This window comes from Eumetopias jubatus, unplaced genomic scaffold, assembly GCF_037043125.1.
Source record: "Eumetopias jubatus isolate StellerSeaLion01/CBP00866 unplaced genomic scaffold, mEumJub1_p1.0 scaffold_12, whole genome shotgun sequence".
In the NCBI taxonomy this organism is placed as follows: Eukaryota; Metazoa; Chordata; class Mammalia; order Carnivora; family Otariidae; genus Eumetopias; species Eumetopias jubatus.
Window position 1 is genome coordinate 5341891 of NW_028274818.1, and position 18868 is coordinate 5360758.

An 18868-nucleotide genomic window follows, 5' to 3' on the forward strand; every position below is an offset into this window, starting at 1 on the left:
CCCCCACATAATATTAAAAGTGAAGTCAAAAAAATACAGTTGTGTAAAATGCAGGGTCATCTTCATTGCAAAGTTAATGAAGGGATGGTTAGGGGCTGGTGGTGAATCTATGCGGCGGAACTTGGGACAGTAGCTGCAGGATCCAAATCGAAGCCCAGGCTGGGATTTGATGCTACCTGGGGGCGATGCCCAGTAGACGGGTGATTCTGGTGCCTGGGCGTGGGCCTGGCTGGACTCCCAGGATAGCAGAAGGAATTCCAGAAATTTTCCAGTCATTTGCTCACATTTGCTGACCTGGACCAAGGACATGGTGAAACTGGAAATGCCAAACTCAATTTGCCTCCTCCCTGATTCCCAGCATGAGATGCCTTTTCATCCACAGCTAATGAGAATATTAGCCCTCGCTGTGTGAAGACAGAGACTGGGTGAGTCCAGGACCCATTTGCCAAAGGGACCCACGAGCCGAAGGCAGCCGCTTAACTGCATTATATCAAAATTCATACTCTTTTAGGTTTTTTTACTGTACTTAAATGCAAATACTTCAGCTGGATTCTATGTATCACAAGACTATCCACCTGCGTTCACCACTACCAAGGTCATTCCAGTGACGTTTACCTTCAGTTTCTTCATCTTTAAAATGAGGACAACAAGAGTACCAACCAAATAAGGTTGGCTTAGGGATTAAAAGAAAACATCTGTAAAGCGCAAAGCGTCACTCATAGTCATTACTCAATGAATGTGAGCAGTGATTTTTATTATCATCGGTATCTTCGAACCGCCTCCCCCCTTTGTCCTCTCCTCCCACCAGGCTGCTCTCGTGCTCTTACCTCGCACTCGTCCCCTTATCACAGTCCCATCGCTTCCACGCCCTCCCCTCTGCTGCTGGCGTAAGCTTCCAAATGGGTCCTTGAATAACACTGCACCCCTGCTTAAAAATACCCGCTAGATGGGAGATGGGCATTAAGGGGAGGCACGTGATGTGATGAGCTCTGTGTGTTATCTGCAACTGATAAATTATCGAACACTCATCGGAAACTAATGGTGTACTATATGTTGGCTAACTGAATTTAAATTAAAAAAAAAAAAAAAAAAACACCCGCTAGATGCTCTTTGCCTCTAGTCTGAAGTCTTGGTGAGTTCGCGCTGCCCTAACAGCAATACCAGAGACTGGGCAGCTTATAAATAGCAGAACTTGACTTCTGACAGTTCTGACGGCAGCACGGAAGTCACGGGGTCGAGGCACCAGCAGAGTCAGTGTCTGGCGAGGCCCCACCTCCAGCTCCTGGCCACGTGTCCCGCAATTCACTCTAGACAGCCATGCTCGAGCCACAGGGCCAGGACTAGCGGGACGCAAGAGAGGTGCCTTCCACACCAAATTTAAGGAGGTCCTCGCTCTCAGACTTGCACGGGTGCCAGGTTGTGACCAGACTCTGAAGGTGCCCTCTGATGGGAGATGCCCGCCATCCTCATTGTCTCCCTCTCTCCCTCCTTCCTCCCAGGCGCCCTGGGCTCAAATTCTTATTTATAAAACTCAAAATAAGCCACTTAGCCTCTCTGTACCTTGGCTTCCTCATCTACAACACGGGGGTGATAAAAATACCTATCTCATAAAGCTGTTGTGTGGACTAAATGAGCCCGTGAGTGTCAGGTGTTAGGGGAGGGTCTAGCACCTGACACGCACTCACTGAATATCACCCGAAACCACCCACTCCGCTTTCCTGAAGTTTTCTTTCCAAGTCCTCTCCTGCTACAGCCTAAACAAACATATGATCTGAATCTCAAGACACCAAGTTACGGTTTAACCAGCCACTCTACATCAGCTATTAAAAAAGTCAGTTCCCGGGGCACCTGGGTGGCTCAGTCGGTTAAGGGTGCGACACTTGATCTCTGTTCAGGTCTTGATCTCAGCATTGTGAGTTAGAGCCCCACATTGGGCTCCAAATTGGGCATGAAGCCTATTCAAAAAAAAGTCAGTTTCCCACAACAAGATAAAGGGAATGATGCTGTCCCCCAACCTGCCAACTGCACAGCTGCCCCTGGCAACATCCATCCTCAAGGCAGCTTTGACGGTGCTTCCTTCCTCCCAGTTAAAAGCCTCTTGGAGGGGCATCTGGGTGGCTCAGTTGTTAAGCGTCTGCCTTCGGCTCAGGTCATGATCCCAGGATCCTGGGATCGAGCCCCGCATCGGGCTCCCTGGTCGGCGGGATGCCTGCTTCTCCCTCTCCCACTGCCCCCTGCTTGTGTTCCCTCTCTCGCTGTGTCTCTCTCTGTCAAATAAATAAATAAAATCTTTTAAAAAAATTTAAAAAAAAAAGCCTCTTGGTTGTATGTGACATGAAGCCAGTGCAAACTGGCTTAAGCAGAACAGTGAATTCATTGGACCATGCTACTTGTAATCCATCGCTATGTAACAAATTACAGAATTTAGCAGCTTAAAATAAGCATTTATTATCTCGCAGTCTCTGCGGATGAGCAGTCCAGGCACAGCGTAGCTGATGCCTCTGGGTCTGGGTGTCTCACAAAGTGCCCGTCAAGGCGTGGGCGGGGTTGCCCACCTCGCCGGGCGGGCACTGCCAGTCTCACCGGGGGCTCTCGGCAGCCTCAAGTCCTCATCAACCGTTGACGGAGACATCAGTTCCTTGCTGGGTTTGGGCTGGCAGTCTCCCTAGCTCCTTGTCTCGAAGCCTTTTGCTCACAACACAATACCTGGCTCCTGGCAAAGGGAGCTGGGGGCAGAGGAGAGAGAGAGACACGAAGATGGAAGACACAATCTTTTGTCACCTAATCTCAGAAGTGACAGCTTCTCACTGCTGCCACATTCTACTCAGCAGCAGCAAGCCAGGATACCCACCCCACACTGAGAAGAGGCTACCACAGGGGCACCTGGCTGGCTCAGTCGGTAGAGCGAGCGACTCTTGATCTCGGGACCCCTTCCCCAGCCTGAGCAAGTGGGAGGAGTCTGTGGTGCCGGATACAAACAAGGCTTCCTGAGAAGCACAAGTGTGCAAAAGGAGAATCTGTGGTAAGTGCTTCCTCTTTCAGCCAGAGATCCAAAAGCAAATCATCATGGCAGGCTCAGCACAACACCCAGACAACTGGGCTCTACGGCCCTTCTCCAGTAAACCACAGAAGACCAAGCCACACATACCCTCTTCCTTTCTCTGGACCCGTCTCCTCTTCCTGTTCATGGGTAAGTCCCCATCATGGCCACCACCGCTTGCTAGTGGTGTCCCCCTGGGGCTGGTCACTTTGTTTGCTGGGGTTCTTATTGGTAAAATCAGGAGACTCCTCTCCTTGTGGTAATTCTTCTGCGGGTTCCACCTTATTCTTCTGTGTGTGTGTGCATATGCATAGTCACTCAATATGAGTAGGTGACATTCTAGCCCCTGTCTCAAATAACTCTGGGCTCGGACTATGTTCCTCTCACTCTGACATTTTCCTGCTAAGAAATGCTGAGTGATGAGTTTGTTCCCTGTATAATGTGGATAAAATACACAGAGAGACACAGGAAATTCTGATGAAAAGCCACCCCCTTTCCTAGAGACACAGAGAAGTGCTGGAGCTTCTTTCTACGTCTGCCGTGTTTATCATATATCCCAAACAGTGGCTTCCCTGGGGATCTGGAGATGGTCTGGTGGCCCTGGGCTAGGTAGCCTTCTCTGAATGTCCTTTTCTCCCCACATCCTACCTCCCCATCAAGGCCCAAGTCCGGCTAGTTTCTGGGAAATGTCTCTCAGCAGCATGGCCAGTGGGCAGAGCTGACTCCGTACCCCAGGAAGAGTCTCAGCCACCTGGTACAGTGACATCTACTGTCCCTCTGGGAATCCTGTTTTTCCCGGGACCTTGGAGGATAGCACTGGTAGCCTAGGGACCTGAGAGCAGTGGGGGTTGGAGGGGTGAGCAGCGAGGGAAGCTCTAGAAGAACTCCCAGATGCATGCACAGGGGCAGGGCCTAGACTCTGGAGCTGGGGTACAGTCCGATCTCTTTTCATTTTCCATCTCATCTTTGCTCACCATGGAAACATTACAAGCATCATGGCTCCTTATATACATACCCAACTCTTGGGGTGCTTCCTGGCTGTGTTGGATCAACCTGAAGTTCACCAATCGAATGTCACCCAAGCCTCAGATGACCAGCAAGTAAATTTCAAGGCATCTCCCTCTGTCTAACTCTACCAGTTGGGGATGACCTCAAACTTCACTGTTTTGGTCTAGCAGGGAGTTTTGTTTTTTTTTTTTAAGATTTTGTTTATTTATTTGAAGAAGCGAGAGAGACAGCATAAGAGTGGGGTGGGGTCAGAGGGAGAAACAAACTCCCCACTGAGCAGGGAGCCCGATGCGGGGCTCAATCCCAGGACTCTGGAATCACGAGCCGAAGGCAGCCGCTTAACTGACTGAGCCACCCAGGGACCCCTAGCAGGGAGTTTCTTTGATGCCTTTGTGTCTCCAAGGAGTGGTTTCAGGAACTTAGGAAGCAGTAGGGTGAAAAGTCCTTCCACTTCAGTATGTCAGAGAGCAAGAATGTCCCGTCCCCTTTTTGGGGAGCAAGAATTCCTGTCCCCTTCAAGGTCCTTTTAGCTGGACTAAGAATCAAATTGACATAAGACAGATTAACAGGAAAAAATCAAATTTAATAGCATATATATAGGGAATCCACACAGACGTGGAAATTTCAAAGACCATCAGGCAAAATGAGGTATCTCTGTCATCCCGAACTAAGGAGAAGGGGGCAAGGGGTCTGGGACTTCAGAGGGAAGGAATGTAGTTCACCGGGCAATGCAGAGAAGAGCAGATGTTTGGTAATTAGGTGTTTGCCCTGCCGTGCAGATGGGTCACTCAGATAAAATTCATTCTCTGCTAGTAACCCTTATTCTGGGAAAGACCCCCAATTTAGATTCTTCTATGTAGTTAAGGGAAGGGCAAAAGTTTCTCTTGGGCCCACAGGGTCTCGATTGCCTTCAGCTCAGAATAATCTTCATGCCCAAGTGGCCCACCTTGGAGCAGCCTGTCCTTTGCCCCTACAAGTACCAGAAACATTTGAAATTAAATCTTTGCTCCATTATTTCCTAGCTGTGTTTCTTAAATTTAGAGTGTGTTTCTTAAGTTGTTTCTTAAATGTAGAATGTGATTAGTAAAATGTATCATGCAAGACTCTTTTATAGATTAAAAATGATATCTGTAAGCAAGCGTTTGGCACATAGTTGGTGGAGGCTGATTGTTATAATAATCACTAACTGCATTATTTGGAAACTACTAAAGGCGGGGAAGCCAAATTCAGTTACCACAATCATTGAACACTCTTTTATTATTTGCCAAACGGCATAGTTCAAAATAAGAGAGCTGATACCTGGGACTCCTGTCACTCTACTGGGAGTCATGTAGCATTGTTTGCTGCAACAGTAACAGGATTTGACCCATATGAACCACATACCACTCCCCTTGCTGACAGTCTGTGTGCCTTTGCTTATCTTTGATGTGAGGAGAGATGGGTGCAATCACAAGTGCTCAGCCAAGACTCAGGACCTTCTGGGGTCCTAGGATGGAGGGTGTCAACGCTCTTGGCCTCCACATTCTGGGGCATCATGTACGTGGAATCTGGGCTCTGCAGCTAACCAACCCCGTCATCTCAGCAAGTGGCTAAAACTCTCAAAATTTTAGCTCCTCGTCTATAAACAGGAGCTAATTTTCAGGTAATTTTGAGGATTGAACGAGGTAATTTCTACAAAGTACTAATATGTCATAGCAATCATAAACAGTATCTTCCAGATGGGAAGATCTCTCTTTCAGGTAGCTTCAAACCAGCATCACACCAATCCAGTTTCTGCTTTCTGACTGCCCCCAGAATCCCCCTGAACTGACCTAGCCTACCTTGTCCAAGATGCCTAGCCCAGCGTCCTTCTAGCTGCCTTTCTACAAGGTCCAAGTGCTTGACCGATATGGCTAGAGACTCACCCCCGAGTCCCTGGCCCTGTACCAGTCTGCACTAGTCTCAGTGTCTCTTCTATGTGTCTGCATAACTCTGGACCCTCTGGGCCTTCAGAGCACACCTCAGCCTCTTTCTATCCCTCCAGGCTGGGCTTCAGCTTTTCCTCTCTCTCTAACATTTTCATTTTTTTTTTTTAGATTTTATTTATTTATTTGACAGAGAGAGAGAGACACAGTGAGAGGGGGAACACAAACAGGGGGAATGGGAGAGAGGGAAGCAGGCTTCCCGCGGAGCAGGGAGCCCGATGCGGGGCTCGATTCCAGGACCCCGGGATCATGACCTGAGCCGAAGGCAGACACTTCACCGACTGAGCCACACAGGCGCCCCTCTCTAACATTTTCTACTTACTTTTCCACCCAGATTCCTGGAGTAATCTGGGTCCTGAACACATCTGATTTGATTAGGAATTTTCAGAGGACTCTCCAGAGCCTCAGAAGTCCTTGAATCCGGAATCCAGGCTGGGGTCATCCAGCAGACACTCACAGGGCCCCTGCAAGCAAATGAGCTGCCTCGACTGATGCTGGGCCTGTGGAAGCCATGGTAACAATGTCTATCAGGGATCTTGGTCTTCCCCGAGATGAGGAAATCAGAAGTGGAATCCATGCTACTTCACTATTCCCAATCCCAAACCTTGTTCCTAAGGACAGACCAGATTTCCCTGGCCAAGGCAAAGCCAGTCTGAGATCCCCTGGACAATGAGGAAAGGGAAGAGCGAGATAGAGATGAGAAAGGCTCCTTTTGTGGTCGACATTTTATTATGAAAATTTTTGAACACAGAGAAAACTTAAAAGAATTTTGCACTAACACGCATGTGCTTCCCACCCTGGCTTTACTTCCCTTCTCACACACCTGTCCATTTATCCACCCTACTAGCCATCCATCAACCCATCTCATTTTTTACAAGATGCTCCTTTTTTACTTCTTTTGTTTCTTTATGATTTACAGCAACCTATTTTTATTCTATCTCTACCATACCCCTAAAGGAAGATAATATAGGTGTGAACATTTCTGTTTTATAGATGAGTAAACTGATTCTCAGGGAAATTCAAAAATTCACCCAAAGTCACCAGGCTAATTTCTTCACCGGGACAGAAACCCAGAAAGTCTGTTTTACTGATTATTGTAAATGTGTTTGTGGGATAGAGTGTTTTCTAGGTGAGGGAATGAATGAATGATTCTGCTGAGCAACAAGCCTAGAGGGAGGAGGGCAGGAATTTCATTTCATTTCTCAACATCTGACATTTATTTCCAGTATGTTTTTATTGAATGAATGAATGAATGAATGAATGTATGAATGAGTGAATGAAGGCTGAGGAGTCCAGCTGCTCCTCCAAGTCCCTCTTCTGTCTCTGCAGGGCTAGGAGCCTCTGGAAAGGACTCAACCCCAACAGTGGTGCCTGGGATTCTAGGGCGTTCAGTAACTTTCCCCCTGAACATTTCAGTAGACACAGAGTTTGAGCACGTCACCTGGAATGGTCCCCAAGGTGCTCTTGCTTTAGCAACTGCAGAAAAACAGATTTTCTTTATGGCCAAAAGCTACCAGGACCGACTAACCATCAGCTGGAACAGTTTCTCCTTGTCTCTCAGAAACCTGACTTTGAGAGATGCCGGATCCTACAAAGCCCAGATAAACCGAAAGACTTCTACATTCACCACTGACAAGGAATTTACGTTGCATGTCTATGGTGAGTTCCAGAGAGCTTCTGTGGGTTTTTATCATTTGTTTATTCATTTAAGATTTTATGTATTTATTTTGAGAGGAGGTGGGGGGAGGGGGAGAATCTGAAGCAGACTCCACACGGGGCTCAATCTTATGACCCCAGATCATGACCTGAGCTGAAATCAAGAGCTGGGTGCTCAACCAACTAAGCCACCCAGGAACACCTGATCTTTTATTTATCTTTTAAGATTTGTTTGTTTGTTTGCTTGTTTGAGAAAGTGAGAGAGTGAGAGAGAGAGAGCATGAGCAGGGGAGAGGAACAGAGGGCGAGGGACAAGCAGATTCCCTACTGAGCACAGAGCTGGATGCGGGGTTCCATCCCAGGACCCTGAGATCATGACCTGAGGCAAAGGCAGAGGCTTAACTGACGGAGCCACCCAGGTGCCCCTGATCTTTTATTTTTAAAAGCAGATTTTTTTCTCCCTAGGTGTTTATCTCTCTAGGACAAATAGGACTACCATGTTGGTCCTTTTCACCCAGTTCCATAAATACAGATGTAAGAGTGAAAACACAGCCAAAATATTTTTAAGAGCCATTTGTATTTCTTTTCTGCAACTCTGTTAATAGCCTTTACCCATCTGCACTAGCTTGCTAGGGTTGCCATAACAAAATACCACAGACTGGGTGGTTCAAACCCTGGAAACTTATTTTCACAGTTCTGGAGGGTGGAAGTCCAAGATCAAGCTGTCAGCAGGTTGAGTTTCTTTTTTTTTTTTTAAGATTTTATTGATTTATTTGAGAGAGAGAAAGAGAATGAGAGAGAGCACGAGAGGGAAGAGGGTCCGAGGGAGAAGCAGACTCTCCGCTGAGCAGGGAGCCCGATGCGGGATTCGATCCCGGGACTCCAGGATCATGACCTGAGCCGAAGGCAGTCGCTTAACCAACTGAGCCACCCAGGCGCCCAGCAGGTTGAGTTTCTTCTGAGACCTTGCTATTAGGCTTGCAGATAGTCGTCTTTTCGATATGTCCTCATATGGTCGTCCCTCTGTTTGTCTCCTAATCTCCTCTTCTTGTAAGGACACCAGTCATTTTGGATTAGACCATTCTAATGACCTCATTTTAACTTAATGACCTCTATCTCCAAATGTAGTCCTATATCCAAATAAAATCATGCTCTGAGGTACTGGGAATTAGGGCTTCAAGATATGAACTTTGGGAAGACACAATTCAGCCATTGGCAGCATCTTTCTATCAGATAGTCTGACCTTTTTTATTGATTTGTTGAGTGCTCTGCATATGTTAAAGAAATGGAATCCGATGCAGTGAATAGAAATAGAATTAATGAACTCAATATGTACCGACATAAAACAATTTCCAACATATATTGTTAACTTTTTAAAAATTCCAGCATAGTTAACATACAGTGTTCTATTAGTTTCAGGTGTACAATATGGTGATTCAACACTTCCACACATCACCTGGTGCTCATCATGAGAAGTGTACTCTTAATCCCCTTCACTTAGTTCACCCATCCCCTACCCACCCTCTGGCAACCATCAGTGTGTTCTCTGTAAGGAATCTGTTTTTTGGTTTGTCTTTTTTCCTTTGTTCATTTTGTTTCTTAAGTCCCACATATGAGTGAAATCATATGGTTTTTGTCTTTCTCTGACTGACTTATTTCACTTAGCAAAATATTCTCTAGAACCATCCATGTTGTTACAAATTATGAGATTTCACTCCTTCGAAAGGGGAACCCTCCTACGCTGTTGATGGGAATGCAAGCTGGTGCAACCACTCTGGAAAACAGTATGGAGGTTCCTCAAACAGTTGAAAATAGAGCTACCATCCGATCCAGCAATTGCACTACTGGGTATTTACCCCAAAGATACAAATGTAGGGATCCGAAGGGATACGTGCACCCCGATGTTTATAGCAGCAATGTCCACAATAGCCAAACTGTGGAAAGAGCCAAGATGTCCATCGACAGATGAATGGATAAAGAAGAGGTGGTATATATACACAATGGAATATATGCAGCCATCAAAAGGAATGAGATCTTGCCATTTGCAACGACGTGGATGGAACTAGAGGGTGTTATGCTGAGTGAAATAAGTCAATCAGAGAAAGACATGTATCATATGACCTCACTGAGATGAGGAATTCTTAATCTCAGGAAACAAACTGAGTGTTGCTAGAGTGGTGGGGGGTGGGAGGGTTGGGGTGGCTGGGTGATAGATACAGGGGAGGGTATGTGCTATGGTGAGCGCTGTGAATTGTGCAAGACTGTTGAATCTCAGATCTGTACTTCTGAAACAAATAATGCAACATATGTTAAGAAAAAAGAAAAAGAAGAAGATAGTAGGAGGGGAAGAATGAAGGGGAGTAAGTCAGAGGGGGAGACGAACCATGAGAGACAATGGACTCTGAAAAACAAACTGAGGGTTCTAGAGGGGAGGGGGGTGGGGGGATGGGTTAGCCTGGTGATGGGTATTAAAGAGGGCACATTCTGCATGGGCACTGGGTGTTATGCACACACAATGAATCATGGAACACTACATCAAAAACTAATGATGTAATATATGGTGATTAACATAACAATAAAAATTTAAAAAAAAGATTTCACTCGTTCTTATGGCTGACTAATATTCATATATATACACCACATCTTCTTTATCCAATCATCTATCGATAGACATTTGGGCTGCTTCTGTAATTTAGCTATAGTAAATAATGCTGTTACAAACACAAGGGTGCATATATCTTTTCAAATTAGTGTTTTCATATTCATTGGGTAAATACCCAGTCCTGGAATTACTGGATCATGTGTTAGTTCTATTTTTAACTTGTTGAGGAACCTCCGTACTGTAGCCACAGTGGCTGCACTAATTTGCATTCCCACCAACAGTGCACGAGAGTTCCTTTTTCTCCACATCCTTGCTAACACTTGCTGTTTCTTGTGTTTTTTATTTTAGCCATTCTGACTGGTATGAGATGATATCTCACTGTGGTTTTGATTTGCATTTCCCTGATGACTAGTGATTATGAGCAACTTTTCATGTGTCTGTTGGCCATCTGGATGTCTTCTTTGGGAAAATGTTCATGTTTTCTGCCCATTTTTAATTGGATTATTTATTTTGGGGGTGTTGAGTTGTATAAGTTCTTTATATATTTTGGATACTAACCCTTTATCAAATATGTCATTTACAAATATCTTCTCCCATTCAGTAGGTTGTCTTTTAGTTTTGTTGATTGTTTCTTTTGATGTGCAGAAGCTTTTTATTTTGATGTAGTCCCAACAGTTTATTTTTGCTTTTGTTGCCCGTGTCTCAGGAGACATATCTATAAAAATGTTGCTATAGCTAAGTTAGAGAAATTACTGCCTGTGCTCTCTTCTAGGATTTTTATGGTTTCAAGTCTCACATTTAGGTCCTTAGTCCATTTTGAGTTTATTTCTGTATATGATGTAAAAAAAAGTGGTTCAGTTTCTTTCTTTTGCATGTAGCTTTCCAGTTTTCTTAACACCATCTGTTGACTGTCTTCTTCCCATTGCATATTCTTGCCTCCTTTGTCAAAGACTAATTGATCATGTAATCGTGGGTTTATTTTTTGGCTCTCTATTTTGTTCCATTTATCTATGTGTCCATTTTGGTGCCAAACCATACTGCTTTGATTACTTCAGCTTTGTAGCATATCTTGAAATCTGGTATCAGGCTAACTCCAGTTTTGTTCTTCTTTTTCAAGATTGCTTTGACTATTCAGGTTCTTGTATGGTTCCCTACAAATTTTAGGATTGTTTGTTCTAGTTCTGTGAAAAATGTTTTTGGTATTTTGATAGGGATTGCCTTAAATCTGTAGATTGCTTTGGGTTACATGGACATTTTAATAATATTTGTTCTTCCAATCCATGAGCATGGAATATCTTTCCATTTATTTAGGTCATCTCCAATTTCTTTCATTAGTGTTTTACAGTTTTCAGAGTACAGGTCTTTCACCCCCTTGGTTAAATTTATTCCTGAGTATTTCTTTATTTTTGGTGCAATTGTAAATGAGATTATTTTCTTAATTTCTCTTTCTGCTTCTTCATTATCAGTGTATATAAATGCAATGGATTTCTATATATTGATTTTGAATCCTGCAACCTTACTGAATTCATTTATCAGTTCTAGTAGTTTTTTGGTAGAATCTTTAGGGTTTTCTATACATAGCATCATGTCATCTGCAAATAGTGAAAATTTTACTTCTTTGTTACCAATTTGGATGTCTTTTATCTCTTTTTGTTGTCTGATTGCTGTGGCTAGGACACCCAGTACTATGTTGAATAAAAGTGGTGAGAGTGGACATCCTTGTCTTGTTCCTGACCTTAGTGGGGAAGCTCTCAATTATTCACCACTGAGTAAAACATCAGCTGTGCGTTTTTTATATATGGCCTTTACTATGTTGAGGTATGTTCCCTCTACACCTACTTTGTTGAGGATTTTTATAATGAATGGATGTTGTAGTTTGCCAAATGCTTTTTCTGTATCTATTTAAATGATCAAATGGTTTTTATCCTTCCTCGTGTTGATGTAATGTACCATGTTGATTGATTTGTGAATATTGAACCACCTTTGCATCCCAGGAATAAATAAATAAATATTGAACCACCTTTGCATCCCACCACAATCAATCGTGGTGAATGATTTGTTAAATGTATTGTTGGACTCAGTTTGCTAATATTTTGTTGAGGATTTTGCATCTATGTTCATCAGAAATATTGGCCTGTAGTTTTCTTTTTTTCATTTGTAGTGTCTTTATCTGGTTTTGGAATCAGAGTAATGCTGGCCTCATAGAATGAATTTGCAAGCTTTCTTTCCTCTTTTATCTTTTGGAATAGTTTGAGAATAATACGCATTAATTCTTCTTTAACTGGTAGAATTCATCTATGAAGCTGTCTGGTGCTGGACTTTTATTTTGGGAGAGTGTTTTTATTATTGATTCTATTTTATTGCTGGTAATCAGTCTGTTCCTGTTTTCTATTTCTTTATGATTCAGTTTTGGGAGGTTATATGTTTCTAGGATTTCATCCATCTCTTCTAGATTATCCAATTTGGTGGCATATAATTTTTCATAATATTCTCTTATAATCCTTTGTATTTCTGTGATGTGAGTTGTTATTTCTCCTCTTTTGTTTCTGATTTTGTTTATTTGAGTCTCTCTCTATATATATCTCTTTCTCTCCCCCTCCCTTCTCCCCCACCCCAGACTGGCTAAAGGTTTATCAATGTTGTTGATCTTTTCTTTTTTTAAAAAAAGATTTTACTTATTTATTTATTTGAGAGAGAGCACAAGCAGGGGGAACAGCAGAGGGAGAAGGAGAAGTAAGCCCCCTGCTGAGCAGGGAGCCTGATGTGGGGCTCGATCCCAGGACCCCAGGATGGGGGGCAGACCCTTAACTGACTGAGCCACCCAGGCACCCCTGTTGATCTTTTCAAAGAACAAGCTCCTGGTTTCATTGATCTGTTCTGTTGTTTTTTTAGCTTCTGTTTCATTTATTTCTGCTCTAATATAGATTATTTCCTTCCTTCTACTGGTTTCGGGTTTTGTTTGTTCTTCTTTTTCTAGCTCCTTTAGGTATAAAGTTAGGTTGTGTATTTGAGATTTTTCTTCCTTCTTGAGGTAGGCCTATATAGCTCTAAACTTCCTTCTTAGAACAGCTTTTGCTGCATCCCAAAGATTTTGGACCACTGTGTTTTCATTTTCATTTGTCTCCATGTATTTTTTTATTTCTTCTTTGACTTGGTTGACCCATTCATTGTTTAGTAGCATGTTATTTAACCTCCATGTATTTGTGTTCTTCCCAAATTTCTTCTTGTGATTGATTTCTAGTTTCATAGTGTTGTTGTCAGAAAAGATGCATGATACGACTTTGATCTTTGTAAACTTGTTGAGACTTGTTTAGTGGCCTAGTATGTGACCTACCCTGAAGAATGTTTGATGTGCACTTGAAAAGAATGTGTATTCTACTGTTTTAGGATGAAATGTTCTGAATATATCTGTTAGATTCATCTGGTCCAATATGTCATCCAAAGCCATTTGTTTCCTTGTTGCTTTTCTGTTTGGATTATCTCTCCATTGATGCAAGTGGGGTATTGTACTATTGAATGGTGGGGTATCTACTATTGTATCAATTACTTCCTTTTCATTTGTTATTAGCTGTTTTGTGTATTTGGGTACTCCCATGTTGGGTGCATAAATATTTACAATTGTTACATCTTCTTGTTGGATTGTACCCTTTATGATTATATAGTGTCCTTTTTTGTCTCTTGTTACAGTCTTTGTTTAAAAGTCTATTTTGTCCAATACAAGTATTGCGTCCCCAGCTTTCTTTTCATTTCCACTAGCATACTAACTTCTTTTCCATCCCTTCAGTTTCAATCTGCATGCGTCTTTAGGTCTGAAATGAGGCTCTTGGAGGCAGCACATAGATAGGTCTTGCTTTTTTATCCATTCTGTCACCCTATGTCTTTTGATTGGAGCTTTCAGTCCATTTGCATTCAAAATAATTATTGATAGGTATGTACTTATTGCCATTTTGTTACTTGTTTATGGTTATTTTTGTAGTTATTCTCTGTTTCTTTTCTTGCTCTCTTGTATCATGGTTTGTTGGCTTTCTTTAGTGATATGCTTAGATTCTGTTCCATTTATTTTTTGCATATCTATTACTAGTTTTGATTTGTGCTTACCATTATAGGTTTTTATATAACATCTTCTCCATATAGCAGTCTATATTAAGTTGATGGTCACTTAAATTTGAACATATTTTTTACTCCTCTCCCTCACACGGTTTTGGTATATGGTGAAATACTTTATATCCTTTTAGTGAATCCTTTGATTGATTTCTATAGATAAACTTACTTTTACTGCTTTTGTGCTTCCTACTTTTCTTACTCCTACTTCTGATCTTTCCTTTCCACTCAAAGAATCCCCTTTAACATTTCTTATAGGGCTAGTTTAGTAGTCATGAATTCCTTTAACTTTTGTCTGGGAAACTCTTTGTTTCTCCTTCTATTCTAAATGGTAGCTTTTGCTGGATAGAATATTCTTGGTTGCAGGTTTTTTCCTTTCAGCATTTTGAATATATCATGACACACCCTTCTGGCCTACAAAGTTTCTGCTAAAAAAATTACCTCATAGCATTATGGGATCTTCCTTGTATGTAACTCTTTTCTCTTGCTGTTTTTAAAATTCCTTATCACTACTTTTTGCCATTTTATTTTTTTTAAGATTTATTTATTATTTATTTTGAGAGAGTGAGAATGAGAGAGAGAGAGAGTACATGAGAGGGGGGAGGGTCAGAGGGAGAAGCAGACTCCCCGCCGAGCAGGGAGCCCGATGTGGGACTCGATCCCGGGACTCCAGGATCATGACCTGAGCTGAAGGCAGTCACTTAACCAGCTGAGCCACCCAGGCGCCCTACTTTTTGCCATTTTAATTACTATGTATTTTGGTGCAAACCTTCTTGGGTTGACTTTTGGGGGCTCTCTGTGCCTCCTAGATCTGGATTTCTGTCTCCTTCCTCAGATTCAGTAAGTTTTCAACTATTATTTCTTCAAATGAATTTTCTGCTCCCCTTTCTCTCTCTTCTCCTGGAATCACTATATTGAGAATGCTATTACACTTGATGGTGTTGCTGAATTCCCTAAGTCTATTTTCAGTTTTTATTATTTTTTTCCTCTCTCCCATTCACCTTGATTGCTTTCCATTACTCTGTCCTCTAGGTCACTGATTCATTCACCTGCTTCTTCTAGTCTACTTTTTATTCCATCTGTGTATTTTTTTTAAGATTTATTTACTTATTTTAGAGAGAGAGAGAGAGATCATGAGTGGGAGGGGCAGAGGAAGAAGAAGAATCTCAAGCAGACTCCATGCTGAGCATGGAGCCCAAAGTGGGGCTCAATCTCACGACCCTGAGATCACAACCTGAGCTGAAAGCAAGAGTCGGATGTTTAACTGACTGTGCCACCCAAGTGCCCCTCCATCCAAATATTTTTTTTAAAGATTTTATTTATTTATTTGACAGACAGAGACAGCGAGAGCAGGAACACAAGCAGGGGGAGTGGGAGAGGGAGAAGCAGGCTCCCCGCTGAGCAGGGAGCCCGATGTGGGACTCGATCCCAGGACCCTGGGATCATGACCTGAGCCGAAGGCAGACACTTAATGACTGAGCCACCCAGGCGCCCCATCCAAATATTTTTAATTTCAGTTATTGAGTTCTTATTCTCTGCTTGGTTCTTTTTTATGTTTTCCATTTCTTTTTTAAAGGTCTCACTGAGGTCCTCCATTCTTCTCAAGTTCAGTGAGTATCCTCATGACCATTACTTGAAATTCTCCATCCGGCATATTACTTATCTCAGTTTCTTTTATCTCTGTTGCCATGAGTCTGTCCTGTTCTTTCATCTGGGACATATTCCTCTATCTCCTCATTTTGTCTAATTCTCTGTGTCTGTTTATTTTTTTTATTAACATATAATGTACTATTTGTTTCAGGGGTAAGGTCTGTGATTCATCAGTCTTACATAATTCACAGTGCTCACATAGCACATACCCTCCTCAATGTCCATCACCAGCCACCCCATCCCTCCCATCTGTGTCTGCTTATATGTGGTAGGAAAGTCAGTTGTGTCTCATGCTCTTGAAAGTAGTGGCCTTATAAAGAAGGGGTCCTGGAGTGCCCTGAAGTGCAATGTTCCCATTCACCAGAAATTGGAGCTTTAGGGGTATCTCCTATATGTGTTGTGTATGCCCTACTGGTGTGGCTGAGGTACTTTTGCCTTCAGTCCAGTCATCTGCAATGACATCCTTGCTTGTTGTGGGCGGGGTTTGGTCCTTGTGTAATTATTAGTGGGCCAGTCTAGGGCTGCCTGGGCTTGAGTTAGACCAGGCATTTGCCAGACATGCAATAGCACTGAATACAGGGTGCTTTCCCTGTTTTGTTCCCTGAGAAGCTTTGATTGGTGGGCAAGGCCTGCACTGAGACCAGATGTCTGCCCTTAGCACATTGCTAGGGCCATGGTTGGACTAGTATGTGTGTGTGTGTGTGTGTGTGATTATCTTCCCTTCTCCTTGGAACAGGAATCACTTTGGAGTGGTGCTGGCCCCTGCTGGCACTCCTTGCACACTGCCAGTTTTGTGGCACCACTTTGGATGGGCTTTGGCCAGGGCACATTGGAGGGGGCAGGACCACAGGAGAACCCAGGGGCAAGTTGGGCAGTGTTATCAAGGTTTGCACTAGTGGGCTAAAGGAGGGGACCTATAGCAAATGGGACCCAGGCAAGCTGGGTTGGAGGGGGCAGATCTGCAGAAGTGGGGGTTGGGTGAAGGGCAAGGTGTCTGGTGTTAGCAAGGTGTGTACAGATCTGCTGTGGGAGGGGACTGGGAATGGAGGCATGACTGGAAGGGGCATGTCTATTGGAAAATGTGGGGGTCGAGTGTGCTATTAGCAAGTTAGGTATTGAGTTGGCACTGCACTGGTTCCCACAGGTGTCAATGTGCCTAGGCTGGGGAGGGGCACAGAGGAGGGAAATGATGTCCTCCAGCTCCTTTGTTCCTGGAGAAGTCTCCCAATGATCTCTGCCCCTCCAGCACATGCTCTGAGATTAGTAAACAAATCTCCTTCCCATATATTCCAGGTGTTTTTCAAACTGCTGCTTCTATGCTGTTTGTTGTGCTGCCTCCTTAAGGGCAGGGATTCAGTTTCCTCTCCCCCTCCCAGAGCCCAGCCAGCTGATTTTTAAAGTTCCAGGTGTTAAGCCCCGCTGATTATAAGAACTCATGAAATTAGGCCCCTCTGGTTTTTCAAAATCAAATGTTATGGGGATTCATCTTCCCTGTGTGAGAGTCTGTTTCTGTCCCTCCTCTGCACCCACACCATCCCTCCCTCCCATGGACAGTTCTATGGGTCCATTTAGCTCCCAGCTGCATCTCTGCCTTTCCTACCCTCTTTGATGTGACCTCTTCTATACGTTTAGCTGTGGAGCATTTGTTCTGGCAGTCTTCAGGTCATTTTCTGGGTTGTTTACATTGATGTGGGTGTTACCTAGTTGTATCCATGGGATAAGTGAGCTTAGGGTTCTTCTACTCCACCATCTTCGCCAGAAATCCAATGTATTATTAAATTTTAGAGGGTTCAGGACAGTATAAATATAGTATACTATCATGTATGTATCTATACCTAGAATATTTCTAGAAAGATCAATAAGAAATTCACAACAGTAATTCTTGGGGAGAGGAAATAGGTAGCTGGAGACAAGAAAGCTTGCTTTTTTAATTATGTACACTTTTTGTATCTTTTCAATTTTATGTATTACCAATTCCTCCAAAAAAGCAAACTTAAACACACACACACACACACACACACACACACACACACACACTGTGGATAGAGGAAATGGAACAAAGGGAAAGGAAAGGATCAGGAAGAAGGTCTGGAAGCACAATGGTCATAAATTCAGACTAAAAGGCAAAAACAACTCAAATTCTGGAGGCAGAGCTCCCTGTTCCACAGTGTTTGGGACTGCCTAATTTATCTATTTATTCACCAAACACTCAAGAGAGACTTTCATGGGCCATTCAGGTGTTAGATATTCAGGCACAGGCATTGGCCCTGTCCTCAAGTAGTTCATATACTGATGTGGGGAGAGAGGAGTAATCACACTAGTGTCATGTTGAGTCACGGAGATAACACCTATACAGGATTTATGGAAGTGTAGAAGAGAGGCACTCGGTCTAGGCTGCAGTGGGAAGCTAAGAGAAAACTTCCCCTGGAACAGGTCTTCTGGCTTCTTCCTTCTATCCCTAGGTCTTCTATCATCACCACCTTCTCCCAGCCCTTTCCTGCTGCAGCAAAGATCTGAGTAATCTCCTCATTGCTGTTGTCCCTACAGAGCAGGTGCCGGAGCCTCAAGTCATCATGAAGTCTGTGAACATGTCTGATAGTGGCTCCTGTAACATTACCTTGATTTGCTTTGTGGAGAGGGCAGGGACAAGTGTTCTGTACAGCTGGACCCTGAGGGATTCTCATGCTTCTGAATCCCATGAGGGCTCCACTTTCATCATCCACTGGAGGCTGTGTGACCCAGACCTGCCATATATCTGCACAGCCAGGAACCCAGTCAGCCAGAACACCTCCAGCCCCGTCCATGCCCGGCAGTTCTGTACAGGTACAGGTTCCACTTAGGCCCTCC

General features: G+C 43.5%; 1 protein-coding gene across 2 annotated transcripts in view; it reads left to right on the forward strand.

The window, feature by feature from the left end:
- The first annotated feature begins 2785 nt into the window (after window positions 1-2785).
- Window positions 2786-18868, forward strand: part of LOC114199121 (T-lymphocyte surface antigen Ly-9-like) — a 28813-nt gene continuing 12730 nt past the window's right edge. Inside the window, exons 1-4 of one of the 2 annotated variants that reach the window (XM_028090899.2) lie at window positions 3101-3190; window positions 6347-6526; window positions 7342-7671; window positions 18569-18844. In XM_028090899.2, the coding sequence (XP_027946700.1) occupies window positions 7512-7671; window positions 18569-18844 (436 nt within the window). In that variant the 5' untranslated portion in view covers window positions 3101-3190; window positions 6347-6526; window positions 7342-7511. Of the gene's footprint in view, window positions 3191-6346; window positions 6527-7341; window positions 7672-18568; window positions 18845-18868 lie in introns of both variants that reach the window. The other variant, XM_028090898.2, reaches the window with a different exon arrangement.